The sequence below is a fragment of the Erpetoichthys calabaricus genome, chromosome 1, assembly GCF_900747795.2.
Source record: "Erpetoichthys calabaricus chromosome 1, fErpCal1.3, whole genome shotgun sequence".
Taxonomy (NCBI): Eukaryota; Metazoa; Chordata; class Cladistia; order Polypteriformes; family Polypteridae; genus Erpetoichthys; species Erpetoichthys calabaricus.
The window spans coordinates 332082024-332109903 of record NC_041394.2 but is presented as its reverse complement, the minus strand read 5'-3'; the positions used below and the strand labels follow the sequence as shown (position 1 = coordinate 332109903).

Genomic DNA, 27880 nt, shown 5'->3' with positions numbered 1-27880 from the left:
CCTGAGCTAGACTCTGAGTCCCTTCTGCACGCACTTGAGCTCATGTTGATCACCGCCTTTAAAAGCCCTTTTCTTCTGGTTCAAAATGCCCTTGATGTCACTTGTAATCCATGGCTTGTTGTTAGCATAGCAGCGTACAGTTCTTACTGGAACTACAATGTCCATACAGAAGTTGATGTAGTCTGTAGTGCAGTCAACAACCTCCTCAATGTTCTCACTATATGATCCCTGCAGGATATCCCAGTCTGTAGTTCCAAAGCAGTCTCTCAGTGCCTGCTCTGCTTCAGGGAACCACTTCCTGAATGAGCGTGTGGTTGTAGGTAGGCCCTCACTCTTGGTTTGTAGTGAGGAAATGTTTTACTATGTTTTATTTTCTAGTCTCTGCTTGTTGTATAGCAGGGATGATATTATCGAGATTACTGTGTTGCTTGTATAACTTAAGATTCTGCTGTCACTTTACCTCATTTGTGCTTCTATGCTTTGCTTTAATTCTTCAAAACATTCATTGTTTTTGCCAGTATCTCATTATGACAGATTATGTTCCACTTTAAATCCATTCCTTTTCTGTTCAGTCATGTTTTGCTGTTTAGTTCTGTATTTACTTTCTCCACTGTGGATTCGAAAGTGTGTCTTAAGACTGCTACTGGTGCAGAATCGTTTGTCACATTGAGAACAGCAATATGGTTTCTCACCAGTGTGAATCCGTCTGTGGGTTTGTAGATCACCACTGGTACTGAAACGTTTATCACATTCAGAACAGCAATATGGCTTCTCTCCTGTATGAACTCTTCTGTGAGTCTGAAGATAGCTACTTGTAGAGAATCGTTTACCACATTCAGAACAGCAATATGGCTTCTCTCCAGTGTGAATTCTTCTATGGATCTTAAGACCACAGTTGTCAAAGAATCTTTTACCACAGTCAGAACAGCTGAACCGCTTTTCTCCAGTATGAATTCTTGTGTGGCTCTGAAGATTACTACTGGTGAAGAATCGTTTGCCACAATCTGGACAGCAATGTGGTTTCTCCCCAGTGTGAATTCTCTTGTGGGAATTAAGATTGTTACTCCTGGAGAATAGTTTGCCACATTCCATACAGCAGTATGGCTTCTCTCCAGTATGAATTCGTGTGTGGAATTGAAGATGGCTACTTGTAGAAAATTGTTTTCCACATTCAGTACAGCAAAATGGCTTCTCCCCAGTGTGAATTCTGCTGTGGGTTTGAAGATTGCGTTTATTAGAGAATTTTTTGCCGCATTCAGAGCAGCAATATGGCTTCTCTCCAGTATGAATTCTCATGTGGCTCTGAACATGCCCTTTTTGCGAGAATTGCCTACCACAGTCAGAACAAGAATATGGCTTCTCTTCAGTATGAATTCTTGCATGTATCTGAAAATTGCAGTTCCTTGAGAATCGTTTGCCACATTCAGAACAGCAATATGGCTTCTCTCCAGTGTGAACTTTTGTGTGGTTCTTAAGACTGCTCTTGTTACAAAATCGCCTGTCACATTCAGAACAGCAATATGGCTTCTCTCCAGTATGAATTCTTTTGTGGGTTTGAAGATCGCCACTGGTGAAGAATTCTTTGCCACATTCAGTACAGCAAAATAGGTTCACTCTAGTGTGATTTCTTGTGTGAGTCTGAAGGTGGTCAGCTTGTGAGAATTGTTTGCTACATTCAGTACAGCAGTAGGATTTTTGCCTTGTGTGACTCCACTTATGTTTGGTTTTAAATTTCTGTTTAGAAGCTGTGACATCTGTATCATACACCTGATGTTGTGCACTGAGTGCATTTGTACTAGTTAATTTTTCAAAAGGCAGAGAACTACATGGCAAAGAGGCTGGCAACAAAACTTCTGCACCAAACTTCAACTTTTTCACGTTTTCATTTTCCCGTGGCTTACAGTGAAGAGGAAATAATGATGGAGAGACTGTGTGACTTTCTTGTAAATCTGCAGAAATAGACAGATACAAAATTTCATGTAAATATATAAAGTTTTGAAAGAGAACTGACAAGAGATAATCATTTAGTGTATAATAGCGTACTACTGTGGAAAGAAACTCACAATGAGAGACAAACTTTCAGATTTCCAGGATATTAATTAAAAGAATCTTTATCTTCTGTTTAAAAAAAATTGGGAGTGGTCTCCCCTCGATGGGGATGGATATTTGAGGAGTAAACCACAAGACAATGAATACATTTTAAAATTCTGTACATTAAAGAACCACAACAAATCAAATTAATAATATTGTGACAATGCCGGTCCCCTACAGACTCCCTCTTCCCACATGGGAGTCTGCTGAACTAACACCGTCGATAGTTATGACCGAGATGAGCTGACATATGAGGACAATTCACTGATGAGGCCAGAGGATGGTGGAAAAAGTGTTCAAGTGCTTTTATTAAAAACCAGTCAAAACAAAAGTAAAATCAACAAAAGTGTCAATTGTGCAGTTCTAAAAGAAGTACATAAATAAATCCATAAAATCCAACGAAAAGTGGGAATAAAAATAAGCAATAAATAAATCCATTAAAAATCTGAGGTTAAAAATGCAGATTATTGTTGCCTTATTAAAAAGCCCTAAGTAATTCTCCTTTGGCTAAGCTCTCCTTCTCAGGGGTGGGGTTTGATTTGTCTTCAATTTTTTTTTGTTATAAATTGATCTATTTGTACAGAATGATTACAATAAATTAATAAATAATTTTTTTTTAAAAAATGCAGATTAACTCCTCCTTCTCTTTCTTCCCGACTCACCCATTGCTCGCGTTGCCGGCGGAGACTCAGCAGCCACAAGCTCAGTGGCTCATCAGTGAATTGTCCTTATTTGAGATACTAAGATGTCGCCAACTGGTGTGGCTGGCCATCTACTCGTCTCGTTAATCTGTTTTAACTTTGTTTTTATGTACAGTGGTACCTCGGTATACATCCTTAATCCGTTCCAGATCCTTTGACCTATACCAAACAGGACGTATACCAAACAAATTTTTCCCATAAGAAATAAAGGGAAAATGATTAATCTGTTCCAATGAAAAAAAATCCTATTGTTATTGGTATATTATACATTGATGGAGTTGTATAAAATAATTTATACACTGCTTAATACTAAAATACATAAATAAAAAAGCAATTAGATGAAATAAATTAAAATTTAACCTCACTTAACGTTTTGTTTTTCACAATCGTAGATACCGTCGTTCTCGGCATACGGTATGCAGCAGCCATGTCCCGGATATGCACGCCACCTTCATACTTTTCAACAATCAATTCAAATTTACGCGAAAAAACACAAAATCAAGTGAAAATTCACATACAGTTATAGCGCGTGTTGGCAACTGGCATACTGTCGCTCGTGGGCAGCATAGGGTAGCGCATGGTGGGACGATGCAGGTCCGCTCTACGCTCCCATACATCCTTACGGGCAGCCCTGAACCCGACAGCATCAGTAATGTCACCGAGATGAGCTAACAAATGAGGACAATTCTCAAATGAAGCCAGGGGATAGTGCAAGAATGCCAAGTGCTTTTATTTAAAACAAAAATCAGAGTCCAAACAAAAAATGCAGTGCATCTGGTTTCAATAAATAATTATTTAATATATATCCATAAAAACAAGTGTTCTGTGGGGATAAAAACAACAATAAATAAATCCGATAAAATCTGAGGTTAAAAATGCAGTCTCACTCTTCCCGATCACAGCCCACCTGTGCAGGTGCGACTCGCTCCAGCTACCTCATTAACTTCTCCACGGTTGTGCACTCGCGCCCACGGAGATTGACATGGCTATACGGGTTAAAACCTGGCCCTTTTATTGAATCCACAGACCCGCTATACCACACGTGGTGTTCTAGCATGCGAGTCGTATTCCAAACAAAGGTCGTATGCCAAGCAAAATTTTTCACGTCCAAACAGGATGTATACCAAGTTGGACTTATTCAAAGCAGACGTATACCGAGGTACCACTGTATTAGTTTATCTCAACGGCCACTGCCCTATGATCGTGATTCTTTACTTAACATATTTTCTTGCTTATTTTCCTCTCCTGATGGGATATTATGTGAACCTCCACCTTTGTTTTATTCATGTCCTGACTTCTTCACCTGGATGCCGGTGTTCACCTGTATCAGCTGCTGCCATGGAAAAAGAGACGATATTGCTGTTAAACAATGCTGACTCAAGTCCCAAAGCTTGAATTCCCAATGCCTGCGAGTCGTCTATGACCCATCTTCTCCTGCACAGGACTCCATCCCTGGTCCAAGGGTGCTGGATACCGGATTTAATTTCTCCATTTCAAAGCGGCATCACTCTTCCTCGGTGTGCTCTCGGGGAGTAAACGCTGCTAATCTTCGCACGCTCACCTGTGCTCATCCCGCAGCAACTCTTCTACCTCTATCAAGGCTGTTCTCTTGAATGTGAGATCAGTGTCTAATAAAACTTTTATTCTGCAAGATTTTATTATCTCAAATAAACTGGATTTCTTTTTCATCACTGAGACCTGGATTGTAAATGGTGACTATTCATGTTTTACTGACTTGGTACCATCAGGTTATTCATTTTTAAACTCTCCACGGCTGACTCGTCGTGGTGGGGGCATTACCACTGTTTTTAAAAGTATGTTCTTGTGTCGGAGCCTTACAAAGGGTCCGTTTAGTAGCTTCGAACTGCAACTATTCAAAGTGTGCAGCTCCCCTTCTTTGTTTGCTGTGGTTTATAGACCGCCTGTAATTAATGATATCTTCATTTCTGAATTCTCTGATCTCCTGGCTGATATCACCCTCTCTCATGACAAAATATTTATTGTTGGTGATTTTAACATTCACGTTTGTTGTCAATCGAAACCTTTGGTCAATGACTTTTTATCACCATTGGACTCATTTGATTTTATCCAGCATATTAATACGCCAACTTACTCTCTCGCTCACACCTTTGATCTCATTCTTACACGTGATATTTCAGTTAATAATATTGATTTATGTGATATTTCTTTTACTGATCACTTTTCTATAATGATGGATTTGAATATTACTGTAGATGTCCCTACTACTATTTGTGTTCCATGCTGTTCTCGCTTTTTTAATTTTTCTATTATATCCGATTTTAAAACCATATTCTCTAGTCTTGATGTACATGTCCAATATGATGATATCGATGATTCTGTTTTAGAATTTAATTGTTCTTGTAAAACGGTCTTAGACTCAATTGCTCCGCACTGTAATAAAGGAAGACCTGCTCCCAGGCTAAATGAAACTACGTAACCGCTATGCCACGCCTGTCGAACTGTGGAACGGCGTTGGAAAAAAGATGGACTGATTGTTTCTAAACAGATTTTTAGGACTTCTCTATTCAACTTCCAGGTTGCAGTTAAGACAGCTAAACGTGACTTCTTCGCTGATTTAGTATCCCGTCATTCTAAGAATCCTAGGGTCTTATTTAATTTAATTAATGCGACCATTCACCCTCATTCTGTGACGGGATTAAATAGCACTGTTCTTTCATGTGAGTAGTTTCTTTCATTCTTTGTCAGTAAAATTGATACTATCCACTGTGGTATTGTTCCAACTGCCTATGAACTTCCTACTGTTAATCATGGCATATTCTTCGAATCTTTTGATCTTGTCTCACTTTCACAGCTAAAAAGAACTATTGACACCCTTACACCAGCTCTCAGTCCTCTTGTTATTGTACCACCACGCCTCTTAGTGGAAGCCTTTGATGTTTTGGGACCACCTTTACTAGCCATTATCAATGATTCTATTAGTGTGGGGGTTGTGCCCTCATTTTTTAAACATGCTGCGGTGCGTCCCTGTCTAAAAAAGGCAGAATTAGATCCTGGAGTTTAGCCAATTTTCGCCCTATTTCCTAATTGCCATTTCTGGCTAAAATATTAGAAAGAATTATTTATAATCAATTGGTTGATCACCTTAACTCCAATAATTTTTTTTGAGATCTACCAATCTGGCTTTAGGCGTTATCATGGTGTTGAGACGGCCCTCCTGAAAGTATTCAATGACATCTCTATTATTACTGACTCAGGTGGCGCTGCAGTCCTTGTCCTCCTTGACCTGTCCGCTGCCTTTGACACTATTGACCATGAGATATTGCTGTTGCAGCTTGAACACCTTTTTAGGCTTAAAGGGACTGCTCTTAACTGGTTCAGGTCATATCTAACTGGTAGACACTTTTCAGTGACTGTAAATTCCTCTTTTTCGTCTACTGCTCCTCTTAAATGTGGTGTTCCTCAGGGATCCATTTTGGGTCCTATCTTATTCTCTATATACCTTCACCCTATTGGAACTATGTTTAGGAAACTTAACATTTCTTTTAACTGCTATGCTGATGATACCATCCATCCATCCATCCATCCATCCATCCATTTTCCAACCCGCTGAATCCGAACACAGGGTCACGGGGGTCTGCTGGAGCCAATCCCAGCCAACACAGGGCACAAGGCAGGGTACCAACCCACCGCAGGACACACACAAACACACCCACACACCAAGCACACACTAGGGCTAATTTAGAATCGCCAATCCACCTAACCTGCAAGTCTTTGGAGGAAACCGGAGCGCCCAGAGGAAACCCACGCAGACACGGGGAGAACATGCAAACTCCACGCAGGGAGGACCCGGGAAGCGAACTCAGGTCTCCTAACTGCAAGGCAGCAGTGCTACCACTGCGCCTTTGTGCCGCCCTATGCTGATGATACACAGGTTTATATTCCCATCTGCAATAAATCAACTGCACAACTGTCTTTTTGAACTAAGATCCTGGATGGCTAATAATTTTTTTGATCTGAATCAAAATAAAATGGAGATGCTTACAGTGGGTCCATCAGCTAAAGCCTAAATTGGTCTTGGACTTCTCAGCTCTTTCTCTGTCTTTTGCAAACCGCAATCAAGTCCACCATCTTGGTGTAATCTTTGACAGTAACCTCTCTTTTGAGAAACAGATTAATTCCGTAGTCAAAAGTTACATTTTCCAGCTTCATCTTTTAGGTAAGATCAAACCTTTTTTATCTTCTAGGGATTTTGAGAAAGCTACTCATGCTTTTATCTTTTCTTGCCTTGATTACTGCAACTCGCTGGATTCTGGGATTAGCAAATCCCTGATACACAGGTTACAGTTGGTCCAGAATACTGCCGCTCGCTTTCTGGTTGGGGCAAGAAAGTCTGATTCTGTTTCTCCAATATTAACCTCTTTACACTGGCTGCCTGTCAGTTTTCAAATTGATTTTAAAATCTTGTTGCTAGTTTTTAAATCTTTACACGGGCTTGCTCCTGCCTATTTATCTGAATTGTGTGCTTTACACCAGCCATCTAGAGTGCTTAGATCTTCTGGTCAGTTGTCTCTTGTTGTCCCTCGTACCAAGTGTAAAACCAAGGGGGACAGGGCCTTCACAGCTGCTGCTCCTCGCCTGTGGAACTCTTTACCTCATCACATAAAGGAGTCGTCTACAACTGAACTGTTTAAAACAAGATTAAAGACTCATTTCTATTCACTTGCTTTCCGTGACCTTCAGTAATACTGATGGTTTCCTCATTGTGATTATGTAATCTTACTTCTATTTATTATTTTATTTATTTTCATTTATATTATTTCTAGTTATGTTACTTACAGTGGTGTGAAAAACTATTTGCCCCCTTCCTGATTTCTTATTCTTTTGCATGTTTGTCACACAAAATGTTTCTGATCATCAAACACATTTAACCATTAGTCAAATATAACACAAGTAAACACAAAATGCAGTTTTTAAATGGTGGTGTTTATTATTTAGGAAGAAAAAAAATCCAAACCTACATGGCCCTGTGTGAAAAAGTAATTGCCCCCTTGTTAAAAAATAACCTAACTGTGGTGTATCACACCTGAGTTCAATTTCCGTAGCCACCCCCAGGCCTGATTACTGCCACACCTGTTTCAATCAAGAAATCACTTAAATAGGAGCTGCCTGACACAGAGAAGTAGACCAAAAGCACCTCAAAAGCTAGACATCATGCCAAGATCCAAAGAAATTCAGGAACAAATGAGAACAGAAGTAATTGAGATCTATCAGTCTGGTAAAGGTTATAAAGCCATTTCTAAAGCTTTGGCACTCCAGCGAACCACAGTGAGAGCCATTATCCACAAATGGCAAAAACATGGAACAGTGGTGAACCTTCCCAGGAGTGGCCGGCCGACCAAAATTACCCCAAGAGCGCAGAGACGACTCATCCGAGAGGTCACAAAAGACCCCAGGACAACGTCTAAAGAACTGCAGGCCTCACTTGCCTCAATTAAGGTCAGTGTTCACGACTCCACCATAAGAAAGAGACTGGGCAAAAACGGCCTGCATGGTAGATTTCCAAGACACAAACCACTGTTAAGCAAAAAGAACATTAGGGCTCGTCTCAATTTTGCTAAGAAACATCTCAATGATTGCCAAGACTTTTGGGAAAATACCTTGTGGACTGATGAGACAAAAGTTGAACTTTTTGGAAGGCAAATGTCCCGTTACATCTGGCGTAAAAGGAACACAGCATTTCAGAAAAAGAACATCATACAAACAGTAAAATATGGTGGTGGTAGTGTGATGGTCTGGGGCTGTTTTGCTGCTTCAGGACCTGGAAGGCTTGCTGTGATAGATGGAACCATGAATTCTACTGTCTACCAAAAAATCCTGAAGGAGAATGTCCGGCCATCTGTTCGTCAACTCAAGCTGAAGCGATCTTGGGTGCTGCAACAGGACAATGACCCAAAACACACCAGCAAATCCACCTCTGAATGGCTGAAGAAAAACAAAATGAAGACTTTGGAGTGGCCTAGTCAAAGTCCTGACCTGAATCCAATTGAGATGCTATGGCATGACCTTAAAAAGGCGGTTCATACTAGAAAACCCTCAAATAAAGCTGAATTACAACAATTTTGCAAAGATGAGTGGGCCAAAATTCCTCCAGAGCGCTGTAAAAGACTCATTGCAAGTTATCGCAAACGCTTGATTGCAGTTATTGCTGCTAAGGGTGGCCCAACCAGTTATTAGGTTCAGGGGGCAATTACTTTTTCACACAGGGCCATGTAGGTTTGGATTTTTTTTTCCCCTAAATAATAAAAACCACCATTTACAAACTGCATTTTGTGTTTACTTGTGTTATATTTGACTAATGGTTAAATGTGTTTGATGATCAGAAACATTTTGTGTGACAAACATGCAAAAGAATAAGAAATCAGGAAGGGGGCAAATAGTTTTTCACACCACTGTATGTTAATTGTATGATTTTTCTTCTTTTATTGTAAAGCACTTTGGCCACAGCATTCCTATGTTGTTTTATATATGCTATATAAATAGATTGACATTGACATTAACATTAAAGTTGAATAAATCAGACTCTGCAGCTGAATAAAACGTAAAGTGCATCCGGAAAGTATTCACAGCGCATCACTTTTTCCACATTTTGTTATGTTACAGCCTTATTCCAAAATTGATTAAATTCATTTTATTCCTCTTAATTCTACACACAACACCCCATAATGACATGCACATGTACATAAGTATTCACAGCCTTTGCCATGAAGCTCAAAATTGAGCTCAGGTGCATCCTGTTTCCCCTGATCATCCTTGAGATGTTTCTGCAGCTTCATTGTAGTCCACCTGTGGTAAATTCAGTTGACTGGACATGATTTGGAAAGGTACACACCTGTCCATATAAGGTCCCACAGTTGACAGTTCATGTCAGAGCACAAACCAAGCATGAAGTCAAAGGAATTGTCTGTAGACCTCCGAGACAGGATTGTCTCGAGGCACAAATCCGGGGAAGGTTACAGAAAAATTTCTGCTGCTTTGAAGGTCCCAATGAGCACAGTGGCCTCCATCATCCGCAAGTGGAAGAAGTTCGAAACCACCAGGACTCTTCCTAGAGCTGGCCCAGCCATCTAAACTGAGCGATCTGGGGAGAAGGGCCTTCGTCAAGGAGGTGACCAAGAACCTGATGGTCACTCTGTCAGAGCTCCAGAGGTCCTCTGTGGAGAGAGGAAAACCTTCTAGAAGGACAACCATCTCTGCAGCAATCCACCAATCAGGCCTGTATGGTAGAGTGGCCAGACGGAAGCCACTCCTTAGTAAAAGGCACATGGCAGCCCACCTGGAGTTTGCCAAAAGGCACCTGAAGGACTCTCAGACGATGAGAAAGAAAATTCTCTGGTCTGATGAGACAAAGATTGAACTCTTTGGTGTGAATGCCAGGCGTCATGTTTGGAGGAAACCAAGCACCGCTCATCACCAGGCCAATACCATCCCTACAGTGAAGCATGGTGGTGGCAGCATCATGCTGTGGGGACGTTTTTCAGTGGCAGGGACTGGGAGACAAGTCAGGATAAAGGGAACGATGACTGTAGCAATGTACAGAGACATCCTGGATGAAAACCTGCTCCAGAGCGCTCTTGACCTCAGACTGGGGCGACGGTTCATCTTTCAGCAGGACAACAACCCTAAGCACACAGCCAAGATATCAAAGGAGTGGCTTCAGGACAACTCTGTGAATATCCTTGAGTGGCCCAGCCAGAGCCCAGACTTGAATCTGATTGAACATCTCTGGAGAGATCTTAAAATGGCTGTGCACCGACGCTTCCCATCCAACCTGATGGAGCTTGAGAGGTGCTGCAAAGAGGAATGGGCGAAACTGGCCAAGGAGAGGTGTGCCAAGCTTGTGGCATCATATTCAAAAAGACTTGAGGCTGTAATTGCTGCCAAAGGTGCATCGACAAAGTATTAAGCAAAGGCTGTGAATACTTATGTACATGTGATTTCTCAGTTTTTTTATTTTTAATAAATTTGCAAAAACCTCAAGTAAACTTTTTTCACATTGTCATTATGAGGTGTTGTGTGTAGAATTCTGAGGAAAAAAATGAATTTAATCCATTCTGGAATAAGGCTGTAACATAACAAAAAGTGGAAAAAGTGATGCGCTGTGAATACTTTCTGGATGCACTGTATCACTTCCAGTTAATGGAAATAGCCCAAAAGTGGTCAGAAATGTACATTTTGTACTTTATACTCATTGCTCCGATGCAGGGGCATCCTGGCTTGTTCAAAGCTCCATATACACTGAGGAGCACATTGCATGTTGTTTCGTTCAGATTGCTTCGTTCCTCGGGAGAGTAATTACAGAACAGAACAGGGCCTCTTTCAAGTGAATCTCCTTGTATGCTGTGATATACACAATCATACTGTATATTGTGCATAGATGTTGTGTATGTAATATTGTATTCGTTCTCCTCACAGAGAGAAGTATGAGAGACCCCACAGTTGAACGAGCTGTTGAGGTCTACAATAAGATTGTGAACAGCTTCTCATACAGCTGGAAAAGAAGGAAAGAACTGGCCAGTGCTCAGACAGAGCTGAATGTTCATGTACATCAGCTCATCACCGAGTCTCCCACAAGAAAGGACATAAGATCATAGAGAGGGTACTGGAGCTGCAGAGAGCTATTTCCCAAGTTTTGGCCTCTGATTTAGTCAATCCCCAAGGCTCTCAACCCAAACCCCCCTGTAATTTACAGATGTCCTGTCAGATGAAGCACTTGTCACCATTTGCTATATCAAACCTGGGTTGTATCTGTTCTTCAACATCAGCATCTTCTCAGTTCAGGAGGATGACAGCAACCTGATCAGGCATCTGAACCAAAAAAATACACTCTATACCTTGATGTATGTATAATCAGCTGCATTACATGCGATGCTGGATGGTCCTGATTTAATAATCAGGACCATTAAATTTATCTGAGTGAGAAATATGGTGACCATGATACAAATGGTCTGTTGGACATGGCTTCATTCATCGATCCAAGGTTTAGAACAAGTAACAAGGTTACAGGGTTTAATGGCGAGCACTTATAGAGGAGGAGGCTGTTGTAGCTGATCAAGGCAGCGGCATCCAGGTCTGTGCCTCAAGATGAAGTGGGACCACCAGTGACTAGTGCTGGATTTTTAGACTTTGGTATCAATACCAGCTTTGGGAGCTCAGTACCAGTACCAGTACCAAAACATTTAAAAGCAAATAATGGATAACTACAAAACCGATAGATAGATAGATAGATAGATAGATAGATAGATAGATAGATAGATAGATAGATAGATAGATACTTTATTTACCCCCAAGGGAAAATTAAAATTTTACACCATCTCACAAAAATAAATAAACAAACAGTTATGCAGTACGTCACCATCCTCATTTTGCAGTTCCCTGTTCATTGCATTAGTCTGACTGCTTCAGCGGCATTCACTGAGATGCTTGGCCTCGTAACCAGTAAGAAGGGGTAACCATTTTTAAAACCAGCCCATTACAGATTGTATCTACCTTCCATTTTATTTGGAGGAGCGCTGTAAGCATTCATGGAGTTAATTAATATGTGGTTTGGTGAATTCCACCAGCTTTGCACTCCTATAACCTCCTTATAAATTGTTTTTCTTTAATGTATCATTTCTAGATTAGGTGGATTTTTATTATCACAGAGGAAATGTGTTTGGATATACAGTATTTATTACTTAGGCTACATTGCTTGTTTTTCTTTCTTTTTTTTTTTTTTATAAACTCTTGCTTTTGTTTCCATTCCATTATTACACAATGAAAACGTGTGTCTTGAGTGGTGCCAAGTGAAATGCTGATGAGGTTCTTTCTAGCACAGGGATTGAGGCGGGTGATATGGGTGAAGTGCCTACTTAGAGCCTGACTGGGTTGCTCTAAAAAGACTGTACTGTCTTAAAGTTATAAAAGAGTGACAACACACTCTGGCATTTGAACCTCACAGCAGGAGCACCACCACAGCTGCTGATCTACTCGACTCTGGGACTTCTGAAGTGTGGTCCTCCATAACATTTCCCAGTCCAATCTTCTTGATGCTCTGACAGCACTCAGAGAACATAATGGCTGGAGCACCAAGAACAGCTCAGCTGACTGTTGACTTTTATCTTGGACCTCGTTGTAGAAGCTAATTATGGAATTGTTTGCTGAAAGATTCTTTAATTCAGGATTAACATCCACTTCTTATTTGTGTTGGGATGGACTTGTGTGCTTGATATTGTGGTTTTTATACTGCTATTGTGGCATTGAGGCAGCACTGTAAATGAAAGAACCTTTGGACGGTGGGATTCCCAGCCCTGAACCTGGCCCACCTGGACAGAAGCAGGCTGGCAAGCATCTCTTTACTTGAGTGCACTGGGGTGCTTGATAACCCATTTGGGGCTGAATGTCAGAATCTCTCTGTGCACAGATTAAAGCAGAGATGTACAAACTTCAAATTATGGAGGTCTTTTTTTATTGTGTTTTCAGACAATTTGTGCAAGTGGCACCTTGAATGGAGTACTAATGAGATGCAGTTAGAAACGTTAATGGGCAAAAGCTGTGTTACACCCCAGACCTGCCACAATAACTCAAAAATAATATCTGACGACAAAGAATTTCAACACCGACAACCTCTGCTAGCAGCAACTCCACTGTGTCAGTTGTACATCTGCCCGATGATGCAATGAAATTTATTAAAAAAGAAAAGTATATCTACAGATGATAATTTAATCTCATCAGTAACAGTAATAATCTGTAGTGTCATTTTTGATCATGTCTTTTAACTTAAACTTCTAGCTCGTGGTTTACGGTATATTCAGGGAAAATATGGCAAGCTATTTTAATTTACATTTCTCTTTATTTTTCCCTTTTTATATTTGACTGAAGTTAATTTGCAGTAAATGAGAGGGCTGTATGGCTTATATATTTTTTCTGCAATACCACATTACAAGATGAGGCGTACAAGACTCCGTTTTTCTGGCCGTGCAGGTCCACAATGCCTCATCTACAAGTCCACATCAGAAAACCTATGAAAAAAAAAATGTTGTTTTACTAAGCCTGATATTGATCCTGCATTGACGATCATGTCATTTTTTCCCAACTATCTTCGATTTTTACTGTTACAGCTTACCTTAAACTCTGCTGAAGTAGCAGCCTTAATAAATAATGACTATCAGAATCATAATACAATTCAATCAAATAATCAGGTACTGTAACTAAAGGAACATGAGACTCGACTGGAAACAAAGGCCTTCAAAACAATCTGCAATAAGATGCTGCAGATGTTCTATCATTCCACCCGGGGGGGATAAACGTTAAAATTATACAAAGTTATTGTCTGTCTGTATACCTGCATTATCACTCTTTAATTTAATATTGTTCTTTATCAGTATACTGCTGCTGGAGTATGTGAATTTCCCCTTGGGATTAATAAAGTATCTATCTATCTATTTGAATATTTGCTGCCACTGGTTTGTAGTGATCCACTAAAAGTGTATTACAAATTTTTTAAAAAGTGCTTTTACAAATCTAATAGGGGAGAAAAAGACACTAAGACAGGGTTGGCGGTTTTAGGGTCAGGCTAGGAAGCAATCAGCATGAAGAGGACAGAAAGGAGCAACTGCACAACTGAAGCCTTGTGTGGAACAGCAGACAGCAGCATTCACCAGCCATCCCTGTCCCCACTTGCCGCTATTCCAAAACAGGCAGTGGCGAGGTCCCTGAGTGGACCTGACCCCTATTGTTCTGAGTGCTTTGAACGGCTTGTCCTCAGACACATTAAGAGCAACATCCCCACCTCCCTGGACCCATACCAGTTCACTTACAGGACAAACCGGTCTACTGAGGACACCATCTCACTTGCCCTTCACACTTCCCTGTCACACCTGGAGCAGAGGGTCAGTTTTGTGCGGATGCTGTTCGTCAACTACAGCTTTGCCTTCAATGCAAACCCCCAACAACATGGCTATCACACTAAACAACTTGTTGTCACAACTCACACTTGTGCAACTGGATTTTAGATTTTCTCACTAACAGACCACAAACTGTGCACATGGGTGAGCATTTCTCTTCATCAGTTACAGTAAATACTGGGGCGCCACAGGTCTGTGTGCTGAGCCCTCTCCTTTTCTCCCTCTTCACAAACGACTGCAAACCTATCCATTATACTAACATCATAATAACTTTGCAGACGACACCACAGTGATAGGCCTGATCTCCAATAATGATGCAGTAGCCTATAGAGAAGAGAACAAGAACCTGAAGAGTTGGAGCCACAACAACAACCTTGTACTCAGTTCCTAGAAAACAAAGGAACTGGTTCTGGACATCAGAAGACTGAACTACAGTGGACACCATCCCATAAGCATTAACGGTGAGAGGATGATTCAGATTCTTGGGAATCCACATCAGCTAGGACCTGTCATGGACAACAAACATGGCCAAGAAAGGTTTTCAGAGGCTTCACTTTCTGACGAGCCTGAAGAAGACACAACTCCCACAACTGCTGGTTACCTTCTACAGGTGCACCATAGTCTGTCATCACGTATTGCTTTACAGTGTGGTACTCAGAGAACAGGAAGGCCCTCCAGCGTATCATCAGAATAACTCAGAGAATTGCTGGCGCTCAGCTACTATCACTGGAAGATATCTACACTACCCACTGCAGCAGAAAAGCAAAGAATATCTGTAAAGATCAAACCCACCTTGGCCATAGCATTTAATAATATGTTTTATTTATACAAGGAGCATTTCTAAGCATTCAAGGACATCAAACAAACAATAAATAAAAAACACATTATAAATAAAACTTAAAACATCAGAAAATACAGAAAATGTAAAAACTGAAACCAAACAAAGCCACTGTAATCATAAAGAAAAAGCAATTTTAAACAGATGGGTTTTAAGTTTACATTTGAAAGTTGAAGATTCAATATTTCTAAGTGCAGTAGGTAGCGAGTTCTAGAGCTTTGGAGCAGAACGGCTGAATGCTTGGCTCCCCATGGTGGTCAGACGGGAGAGAGGGAAGGTCAGATGGATGGAGGAAGAGGGTCTAAGGTTACAGGATGGAATGCCAACATGAAGAAGGTCGGACAGATATGGAGGGGCGAGGTTATGAATGGCCTTAAATGTTAACAACAGAATTTTAAAATCAATTGGAAACGTAATCAGGAGCCAATGAGGCTGCTGCAAGACCGGAGTAATATGGTGAATAGACGGGGTTCAAGTAATGATGCGAGCAGCAGAATTCTGGATTAGCTGAAGCTTATGAAGCGATTTATTACAGAGACCAAAGAGGAATGAATTGCAATAGTCCAGATGAGAAGTAACAAGACTGTGAACAAAAATGGCAGTGGTATGGGGAGTGAGGGAGGGGCGGATGCGATTAATATTACGTAGGTGGAAGTAAGCAGACTGGGTGATGTTATTAATGACACCCAGACTCTTGACCTGAGGTGATGGGAAAACAAAGGAGTTATCAATAGCAAGTGAAAGATTATTGGCTTTGGATAATGATGATGATTTTGTACCAATGAGAAGAACCTCAGTTTTGTCACTGTTTAATTTAAGAAAATTTGAAGAAAACCAGGATTTAATTTCAGCAATGTAGTCGATAAGCGAAGATGGTGGAAAAGAAGAAGTGGGTTTACTAGCAAGGTAGAGATGGGTGTCATCGGCTTAACAGTGAAAATTAATGTTATATTTACGAAAGATATTGCCAAGGGGAAGAAGGTAAATAATAAAAAGAGGCCCCAGAACAGAGCCCAGGGGCACACCTGAAATAAGAGCGGTGGGTTGGGATGTGAAAGTTTTAAGCTGAGTGAACCGAGTGCAGCCTGAGAGGTAGGATCTAAACCAATCTAGTGGAGTCTGGGTAACTCCAATCAAAGATAATCTATTAAGGAGAGTGGTATGACAAATAGTATCAAAGGCTGCACTCAGATCAAGGAGGATGACAACAGTAATTAAACCAGAATCAGCAACCATAAGAAGGTCGCTAGTAATTTTAAGAATTGCAGTTTGTGTACTATGGAAAACCAGACTGGAACTGTTCATACAGATTATTATGTACTATAGAAAACCAGACTGGAACTGTACATACAGATTATTATGAGATAAATGGGAGTGAAGTTAGATAGCAACTATTTTTTCAAGAAGGGCAGATTAGAAATAGGGCAAAAATTATTGATAGTTGGATCAGCACCAGGATTTTTCAGTATTGGGGTTATTGCAGCAGTTTTAAAAGATGAAGGAACAGTACCAGTAGTGAGAGAAGAGTAAATTATAGCAGAAATAAGAGGGACCAGAGAGGGAAGGCAGGCTTTAACCACAACTGTGGGAAGGGGGTCCAGCTGTCAAGTGAATGGCTTAGATTTGCAGATGAGATCTGAGATTTCTGAGAAGGTGGGAAGCTGGAAAGAGGAAAATGAGTGAAAAGGCGAGTGTAGTTCAGAGGAAATACAGAGAGAATCTGGACCGAGGTGCTGATGTATCCTCTGGATTTTCTCATTAAAAAAGGACATAAGAGAATTGCAGTCGAGTAAAGGTGAGATGGTAAAGAGTCTGGAGGTTGTGTAACATTATTAAGTAATGAAAACAATTTCTTGTAAACACCAAGGTAACGCCAAGTCTTTAACTGAGTGTAATAGTTGGATTTGGTTTGAGCTATCCAGTCCTTATAATAAAATACGTGACTTTTATGCATCTCTTTGTGGACAAAGTGTCCAGTTTTTTTTATATAACCGTTCAAGTTGGAGGCAGGACCTCTGCGTTTTTCCCAGTTGATGCTGGGGTTCATCAGGGGTATGTTTTTGCTCCTACTCTGTTCAATGCTTGTATGGATTGGGTGTTGGGCAAGGTCGTGGGGTCCAGCGGCTGTGGGGCATCTGTTGGTGAAGAAAAATTAATGGATCTTGACTTTGCTGCCGATGCTATGATCTTCGCGGAGTCAATTGAGGCTTTGATTGGGGCGCTTGAGAGACCGAGCGAGGAGTCTGAGCGTCTGGGATTGTGTGTGTCCTGGATAAAAACCAACATCCAGGCCTTTAATGACCTCTTAGGCACAGCCATCAGCAGTGGGTCTGTCTGCAGAGAGAGTGTCGACCTTGTCGAGAGGTTTACTTACCTTGGTAGTGACATTCATGTCTCTGTGACTCTTCCTATGAAGTCAGTAGACGATTTGGGAGAACATGGGGGATCATGAGGTCGCTGGAAATGGTGGTGTGGTGCTCTTGATATCTATGCAAAAGGGCGTAGGTCCAAGTCTTTAGAGTCCTGGTGCTTCATGTCTTGCTATATAGGTGCGAGACTTGGATGCTATCCAGTGACCTAAGACAAAGACTGGACTCCTTTGGTACTGTGTCTCTTTGGAGAATCCTTGGGTACCGTTGGTTTGACTTTATGTCGAATAAGCGGTTGCTCATGGAGTCCCAAATGAGGCACAATACTTGCATTGTGAGGGAGCATCAGTTACAGCACTAAGGCCATGTGGCGCGTTTCTCCAAGGGTGATCCGGCTTGTAAGATCCTCATTGTTGGGGACCCGAGTGGCTGGACCAGGCCAAGTGGTCACCCACTAACACCTGGCTGCGGCAGATAGAGGGTCATTTCCGGAGGGTGGGACTGGACCACGTGTCTGCCTGGAGGGTTGCCAACCGAGATCCCGAGTTGTTTTGTCGTGTAGTGGATGCGGCAACACACTGTACCAGTGCATGCTCCTCAACTTGACTTGACTTGACTTGACTTGTTCAAGTTGCCTGCCCTTGGCTTTAAGAAGCCAAAGTTCAGGCATAAACCATGGGGCAGAAAAAGAAAACAGATCTCATTTTTAATGGAGCGAGAGAATTAAGAATATCATTGAGGCCAGTGTTATAATATAAGACTAATTTTTCAAGAGTGGATAAATTATAAAAGTCCATGTGTGAATCAATTCTAGAAGAAAGAAAATCCAAGTTAATACTCTTAATATTACGAAAAGATATGAGACGGGGGAGCTTAATAATAGAAAAAGTAACTTTAGCATTAAGTAAAAGGAGAAAATGATTAGTTATAGTGAATTCATCTGCTGTAAGATAGAGAGGGACAACACCAGAGTAGCAGATCAAGTCCAAGATATGTCCTTTACAATGGGTGGGAACATCAGTATACTGCTGGTATCCAAAACTCTCCAGGCAAGATAAAAAGTCTCTAGTGAGAGGGATTTTGATATTGTCCATATGTATATTAAAATCCCCCAAAAGAATTATGTTTGACGTAATTGTAGATAAATGGGTAAGAAAGGTAGCAAGGTCATTCAAAAAATCATCGTTTGATTTAGGGGGGTGGTAGACAGTTGCAATGATGGTAGGAATAGGCCCAGATAATTGACACACAGTGGAATCAAAAGAGCTAACAGCAGGAGCAGACAATGGCAGGACTTTCCACTTCTCACGATAAATTATCGCGATTCCTCTTCCACAGCCAGAGGCACGGGGATGACAGATGTAAACAAACCCCCCGGGGGGGGTGGATTCAATAAGTTGAGAAAAGTCTTGAGGTTGTTGCCATGTCTCGTTTAAACACAGAAAGTCAAACTTACGGTCAATGAGGAGATCCAGGGTGAGATTCCCCTTGCTCATGAATGACCGGATGTTCAGAAGACCGAAATTGACAATGGTTCTGTCGCATTTGGCAACAGTGGTAGCCAAACGAGCTAGGCTGGCTAACACACTGTGGTCAGCAGTCCTACCTGTGTTACGTGGAGGGTGCGGAGTGTTAGACCAGAAGGACTTAATTCCTTTCGAGGTGTCCATTTGAAATCTCGGGTGGGGGAGAAATATGACGTCCGGGTCGAAATGAAGCACAGACATCAAAGGCACAGACTGGTGGAGACGCAGTTGAAGAAGCTCAGCAGCTGAATACTGGAGAAGGCCTGTCACAGGTTGGATAGTGAGCGACAGGAAAGACCAAACAAACATAAACCATGTGAATATCCTACCAGTCCACATTGTAGGCAAGGCCACAAGCAGCTCAGGCGTCCAGAGAACAAACCAGGCAAGTTTCGAAATGGGTTTAGGCGGAGGATAGTGCATACACAGCCATGCAGAGATATAAGCGATAATGGCAATGTCACCAGCAAAATCACCAGTCATAGCTAAAATCAACAGTGTAGTTGCCGGCAATGGCGACCAGTCCCATCAGTGTTCGCTCAAACCAGATGTCGGGCCACATGTGGTGCCATTATTTTCTGATAAATCAGGCTCCACTCCTCTGCCCTCTGGCAGGCGCTTCAGAGCCCTGCATGCCCACAGTACCAGGCTTTGACTCCAAAGCAATCAGCCATTTAAATGCACAGCAGTCCCTGCCCCTTCATATAACAGAGACCACCTCTGATTGAACTGAACTTCTGCATCAGCCACACATACTGTAGTCACACACTTCTACACGACCCATGTGGAGCTCATGGCCATTACATTGACCATAATCTTCACTGCGACTTCATTTATTAATTCTCTTTTTATGCTTACACGTTCACCTTTACTTTTACTCTGTGTATATTTGGAACTGTTAATAGTAACTGTGCTTCTCATAGTTTAATGTTTAATTAGTTAATTGTCTGCTCTTATATTCTTTTATCTAAGGCCTCTATAGGCTTGCTCCAAACCATACTTCATTGTATTGTACAGTGACAATAAAGATACCTTGCGTCTTGTAAAAGAGACGAGTGAGGAAACAATGAACTAAAATCTGTGATGAAGGGATACCACACTGCTGGTAAATCACAACAATAACAAACAGAAGAAATGAGCAGGATAGAATTACTCATGAAACGCATGTCGTTGAAAAAAATCAACAAAAGTTGTTTTATTAAAAGTCAAAATCTGTACGTTATATTCTGGGAAATACAGATCTTAATATATGATTGCGTGGTTTTAAAACATAAAAAACTAATGAATAAAAATACAAAACATTACCAGAAACTAATCTTTATTTTAAAGACGTCACAACGTGTCCAATTTGTCCTTTGGGTGTTTGCCAGTGATGGCTGCTAGTCATGTGATGTGTACCAATGTGTCATTTAATGCTATAGAAGATGGCAGCCCACAGCTAATAGCATCCAAGATTTTGGATTCCTAAATAAAACCCTTTTTGCAGTGTTAAGTTAAAATATTAATTCTCTTTAGGAAGAAAGAGAAGGTGAAAAATGAATAATAAAAAAATCAGTCAACTGCATTCCATTTGCCAGAAAACATTTTTAAGAAAACAAGTCTTCTTTGGACAAATGAAATTAAGATCATTGTATACTAGAATGTTGGAAACAGAACAACATGGAGAAGTGAAGAAACAGCTCCTGAATGCCACATCATCTGTGAAACACGGTGGTGGCAGGGTTGTGACATGATCATGAGTGGCTGCCAATGGAAGTCACTCACTGGTGTTTATTGATGATATGACTGCTGTCAGAAGTTGCAAGATGAGCTCTGAAGTGTCCAGGGTGCTATACTATCTGCTCAGATTCAGACAAAACTGATAGGACGACACTTCACAGTCCAGATGGACAATGAGCCAAAACATACTATGATGGCAAACCAAGTGCTTATCAGCACAAAGTACTAAAATATTCCTCAATGGCCAAGTCAACCAACTGACCTCAACCCAACTGGACATGCATGTCACTTGCTGAAGACAAAACTGATGGCTGAAAGTCCAACAAAGAAGCAGCACCTGAAGACAGCGGCAGTAAAGTCCTGGCACATCATCAATGGGGTGGAAACCCAGCATTTGGAGATGGCCAGGGGTTCAGACTTCAGGCAGTCATTGAATGTAAAGGAGTTTCAACCATTATATTTATGATTATGTTACTCTGTCCAAATACTTTTGAGCCTCTGAAAATAGGGGGGCCATCTATAAAAACGGCTGCCATTCCTAAATGGCTCATATGATATTTGAAGTGTAGACTTTCAATTTTAATTTAAAGGGTTTACTAGAGAAAAGCCAAGCAAAATGACACCTTTTATTGGCTAACTAAAAAGATTACATCTTGCCTGAGTTGCCTCGAAAGCTTGCATATTGTAATCAATGTAAGGGTTTACTACAATCACATCTTGATTGCTTCATTTTAAATCCTTTGTGGTGGTGCACAGAGCCAAAATTATGAATACTGTGTCACTGTCCAAATACTTATTATAGTATCTATAGTAATACTCTTAGGTCCACAATATAAATGCCTCCACACTATTTAAACATGATGGCCTCTTCCCAGTGTTTTAACTTTAAATAAGTATCTCATACCTCTCTCTCCTTTACAGCCCGCTGTTTCTCCAGTACCCATCTACACGGATATATCTGACTGCAGTGACTTTCCTGCACAACCTGACATGACAATGCACCGCCTGAACTCGAGTTTTTTCTCCAGTGCCGTATTACATTTCTTTTCCTAGTCATTTGCGCCATAGAATTTTTCCGAATGCATAAAACTTCTCAGCTCATGTAATCCGTTTGCTCATGATGTCCGACATCAATCCTTCCACTGTCCTTCACTGTTCCGATTTACTTTGCCTCTCTTTCTGTCTGGAATAAAGGACTTGTTTAATTTAAAAAAACGCCATTATGTTATTAAGTGTTTAAAAATCTGTAACTTTTCAGCAATGAATTTGCATACTCGGTGAAAAAACAAGACCACAACATAAAATCCCACAAGCTGCAGGCCTAACATGGTGTTTGTCTTTGACACCTACCTTCTTCAGAGGGACATGAACTTAATTCTTTCTCAATCCTGGTCACGTCAGACTCCAAATATTCTGGCTTCACAGGGACAGAGCAATGATGTAGGGTGTGCTGACTCTTCAGAGTGAGGCCTAATCCAGTGACATCTGAACACACGTCCTGGGAGACAAACTCCAGTTTTAAGTCTTCTTTTGTCTCACTGCTTACCATTTCAGTTTCCTGCATGTCACAGCTGTCAAATGTCACCTCAGACTCACAGTCCTCATCCTTAATGCCAGGACAGTCCTGAGGAAGGTGCACATATTCCCATTCACAGTCCTCTTCCTTCATGTCCACATGTCTTTCCTCCAAGTTACTCGTTAAATGGAGGCCCGTGTGTTGTGTGTGACTCTTCTCTTCCTCCTCATTGCTCACCTCTTCTGAGTCTGCTTCTTCACACTTATATGCCATCTTAGGAGGCTCCTGTGTAACTGGGCCCATGTCCTCCATATTACATGTCTATTATAAAGTTTGCCTTTTCTTCCTCTCTAAGATGAAAGAACAAAATAGAATAGATTTAAAATGCACCAAAAAGCACTGAACACACCTCACCCACCCCCTCTGTTCTTTTCTCACGGCTTACTGCTCGGTGGCACTGCTTGCCTTGACTTTTTGTAGTCATTTTATGTGAAGCTCCTTACAATATGAATCCCAAAATTGAACACAGTGTTCCAGGTGTGGCCATTGACAGAATGCCATTTAGTTTAAGCTGACCCCATACAAGTGGGAGTGCGGTGTAACACAAAATCCTATTAGACTTGATTTATTGCTGCTATGAACAATCTTATTGTGGACAGACTTTTTCATAACATGAACTTTAAACCTGCAGACCCCTTATTGTATAATCAATTATATTTAACATTTTGGCTTAATTTTTCATGCCTTTACATTTAACTTCATGAACCACATATTAACCCAGATCTAAATCGTGTCCAGAATGCACCTGTTTGGACTGACCGGTCTTTATGGGAACTGCTAGCCTATTTAATTTAGGATTACCTGTGAATGAATTAATTTGATAAGTTACACCTTTATCAAAACCATTTCAAAGAAAGACCTCAGAGCCCCAAATTGATCTCCACTCACTGACTACAGAATAAATTCATCTCCCCATAAAGTGCTCCTTTCTGTATTTGTCTTGAGTAATTTTAAGTAATGGTAAGTCTAAACAGGAATCTCTTTCATTTTAAACAATATGACAAAGAGGAATATGAAAAGAGAGTTGACAAGTTACTCCTGCGGTGCGGATTATATTCTCTAATTACGCCGCGTGCAAAACACAAATACATGCATATGGTGCACAGGTCACCAATTAATTGCAGGATAAGAGTATGAGACCCCAGACTGACTATTGGCATGAATTTTAAGAACTGGCACTGAAAACTGAGCAGAACGTGAACCGTGGGCACAGCGACCCACAGAGACACTCAATGCACAAGTGCAGCACCCTACAAGAAGCGAGTAAAGAAAACTTGACCTGGCGTGTAAAAAAAACGTCTACAACCAGCAAACCCCAAGGCCCTTCACTGACCGACCACCTAAGTACGTGCGGACACCTTCTCCGGATCCCTGATTGAGGTGTCAAGACCCGAGCAGAGAGTCTGCACGGCACACAACAGACTCGGAAGAGCCGTTCGGTGACTGCAGTCTGTGTTTCTGTCTACAATGAACTCCTACGCCGACAATGGATCTTCCTTTCCTCAGTTTTTCTGTCTCATTTTCATATAATTTTTATAAGTACATACCTTTTCCCAAACACAGGTGGGCGACAATACCAGCCGGTCCGTCCTCCTCCGTCGCTCTAGTGACGTCACCGTCTTTCCACGCGGTCCAATCAGGCGGGTCTAAGAGCGGATGAGCTGTCAATCAACGATTTCAGGCGAATTCAAAATATCAGCAAAGTCGCCATTAAATTACATAACTGAACTGATGAAGCTGTTTTTTGTTGATATATTAACATTTTATTATTATGTTTTTTTTTTTTTTGTTTGTTTTTTTTTACAAATTACATGATAAAATGTATCCATTGCTTAAAGTGGATACAATAAGCTGTAGTAGGCAATATGTTGTTACTTAATAATTCAATTGAATTCTTATTCAGACACCCAACAAACGGAAAAAGCTACATCATTGCCCAAAAAGGACACAAAAGGCAAACACATTTGTGTAATTTTTCTAATCTATATAAAGAACAAGAAGAAAGAACTCTGTGAATTAGAATGCATGTCATCCAATGTAATTAGTAGCTAAAAAAAAAGGTCCATCCATTGTTGTACACACATAGATGCGACATTTGCTTTACCTTTAGACACATCAATGGTGAGGTCAACTTGTCATTTAAAATGGGCATACACAGCAGAACATGTTAGACTAAAAAAGTAATGATATTATGATTTGGATCTTGTGGAAGTGTATTTGTAAAAAAATGTATTTATTTCAGATTAATTATTTGCTGTATAAAATACTATGACAAGTATTGTAGCTTTGCTTTTCAAGTTGTGATTCAGTTGTAATAACAACAATAATAAAAACTTTGTTAAGTCACTGGCCTCCACAGTTTAAGGTAACACCACATGCAGCTGGTATTGGGGAGTCTCTGTGAAGAATCATTTTGTTTTAAGGATATTAATGCTTGGGAGCTTGGGTGAGATTGTATTTCCTTTACCTGCCAAAAGTTTTATATTGAGTACAATATCATTCATTGTTATGTCACTCAGGACTAGCTGTTCAAATACATACAAATACTAAAGATGCTTTGGACACTCCATCTAAATTTTTAATTATTTTCTGGGCACAGAAATGAATCGATGCATGTGCAAATACAATGCATTTTAGATATTGCATGTATTATAACATCAGAGTTATTCTGGGATGCCCGTATTGTTTGCAGCAATTGTATTCCTCTGAAAATGTTTGAAGATATCTTAAAAAATAAAGTGCCAGAGTTGTTCCTCAGAGTGATGCCAATGGGGAACCATTGTTGCTTCCCAAAAGACCCATCCACATGAAGGTTCCAGAAAGAACTTTGATTTTTTTTAATATCCATAACAAGCTACAAACAGTAAATAAATCTAGTAAACGATTTGTGAACGAGTGCCTGATTTTGAAAGGACTCTCGTTGCATTCAATAACACGGGCCAAGTGCAGGTTTACTGAATCTGTCGGTGTCCTGCTGCCTACTAGACATTAAAGACTTCAGTTTGTATTTTTTTTTTTTTTTTTTAACATATTAGGAAGTTTTTCAAAGCACAAAGAACCAACGTCACATGCAAAGAACCCTTCCCAGAATGAAACAGTGCGTGGTCAAGCAATAGTTCAATGAGGAACCACAAAAGAACCCATAAAGTGCCATTAAACAACCAACATTTTAAAGAGTGTATTTTATAGGTCCACAAATCTCCTGCTCTCCCTTTCTCTATGCAAGTGAATTTAGGGAAAGTGACCACTTTACGCCTTGCCTCCTTTTCATGAATCAATTTGAAACTGCTGACCAGCCTGTGCTGCTCTTACTGTGCACTCCTAGAAATAAATAAATAAATAAATAAATAAATGGTATGAGTCAGACATTTGTACCCCCACAACAGCATACAGTTTTTAATTTTTTCTTTTTGTTTATTCCTTACAGTTACAACCCTTGCATTCATACCAGGAATTCAGTTGTTCTTCTCCCTAAGAGAACAGTCTCAGCAACAACACACAAAATAATTTCTAAAATTTCACTTCCATGGTGAGCTAATAAATAAGCTTCTATTAAAAAAAATTGAAATGTCATTTTTTCTGAAGATTTTATGTTGATATTGTGATGTAAACTACAAACCATATGTGTCTTCATTGCAGAACATGCACAAGTTGTGTCCTCATTAGGTGACACTGATCCATGCAATGTAGGAGGTTTTAGATTTAAATAAATAAGCCGGTGCACATGACATACTAGCAGAAGTTAAAGTAAAACATGGATAGTGAGACCTCCTTAAATATCCAGCTACCTTCAAAGTAAGTAATACCAATATACTGTAGAAAAAAACCTGTAATTAGGTAAAGTCTAAACATACCTACACCCACCACAAACTGGGAGGGAAAAAAGCATGTGGCTAGTTTAGGCTAGGGCGGCACGGTGGCGCAGTGGGTAGCGCTGCTGACTCACAGTTAGGAGACTCGGGTTCGCTTCCCGGGTCCTCCCTGTGTGGAGTTTGCATGTTCTCCTGGTGTCTGCGTGGGTTTCCTCCCACAGTCCAAAGACATGCAGGTTAGGTACATTGGCGATTCTAACTTGTCCCTAGTGTGTGCTTGGGTTGTGGGTGTGTGTGTGTGTGTGCGCACTCTGCGGTGGGCTAGTGCCCTGCCCAGGGTTTGCTTCCTGACTTGCGCCCTGTGTTGGCTGGGACTGGTTCCAGCAGACCCCCGTGACCCTGTAGTTAGGATATAGCAGGTTGGATGATGGATAGTTTAGGCTAGGAGTCCAATTTAAAATAGGAACATTGGAACAAAATCCTGGGTGTTTAGGATGAAGTTTGGGACTCGCTGATCTAAACATGTTGGCTTATTTCTAAGGTGAACCCTTTAGTGGTCTGAGTGTTAAAGGCAGTCACAACTGAGTGACCTGGTATGGTGAAAGTTCATTAAGATGGCGTATCCTGCTCACTTCAGGCAGTTTGTATGTTGGGTGCCAGAAACTGCCATTCTGTTTACTGTAAAGGAAGTATATGAGACGTTCTGTGTCAGTTTTTCCTTGTCAAATGGCAACATTAAGTAAAAATCTTCTCTCAAAGGATCTAGTTATGGAGGGTGTAAGGGTCTGTTTCATGATCCATATGAGATGTAGTTCTCAATCCTCGCCTTTTTGCTCATAATTGGTATACGGGTAGGTTTAGGGTCATTTCTTCTCAGTGACCATAGTGGTAAAGGAATGAAGCCCATGATGTCTCAGGGCTGTGGATATGTCTTCATCAGTGACATTAATTCTGCAAGCAGTCTTCTCTTTTGAAGGTTTGGATGTGGCATTTAAATGCAAGGTTAATAAAAGTTTGCAAATCAAGTGGAAAAATCTCAAAGCACAATGTCATATTGTTTATCAGGAAATAAGAGTTACTTGGTTCTTTCACGAAAATAACTGAGTTCAAACTGAAGTCAGGCAAATGGGGTTATCCAGTCTCCAAATGAAGGAATTGTGGTTTACTGGATTCTTTCAAATAGAATATTTAATACTATCATTGTTTATTGCACATACAAATCCACTTAAAAGAGTGTAAATTGTTTTCAAGTAACAGGAAACCTGTCTGCATAGTAAGTCATGGAATTGTAAAGGGCTACTCCATATTAGTTTGAAGGGAGGTT

At 40.7% G+C, this 27880-nt stretch overlaps 1 protein-coding gene across 1 annotated transcript; it reads right to left on the bottom strand.

Annotated features, from left to right (window-relative positions):
- Nucleotides 1-317: 317 nt before the first annotated feature.
- Nucleotides 318-24365, bottom strand: LOC114661382 (gastrula zinc finger protein XlCGF57.1-like). Its single transcript, XM_051925559.1, has 3 exons — nt 24292-24365; nt 22519-23034; nt 318-1949 (listed from the first exon to the last, which is right to left on the bottom strand). The coding sequence occupies exons 2-3, from the start codon at nt 22994-22996 to the stop codon at nt 526-528; spliced, it is 1902 nt and encodes a 633-aa protein (XP_051781519.1). The 5' UTR covers nt 22997-23034; nt 24292-24365; the 3' UTR covers nt 318-525.
- Between the last annotated feature and the right edge of the window lie 3515 nt (nt 24366-27880).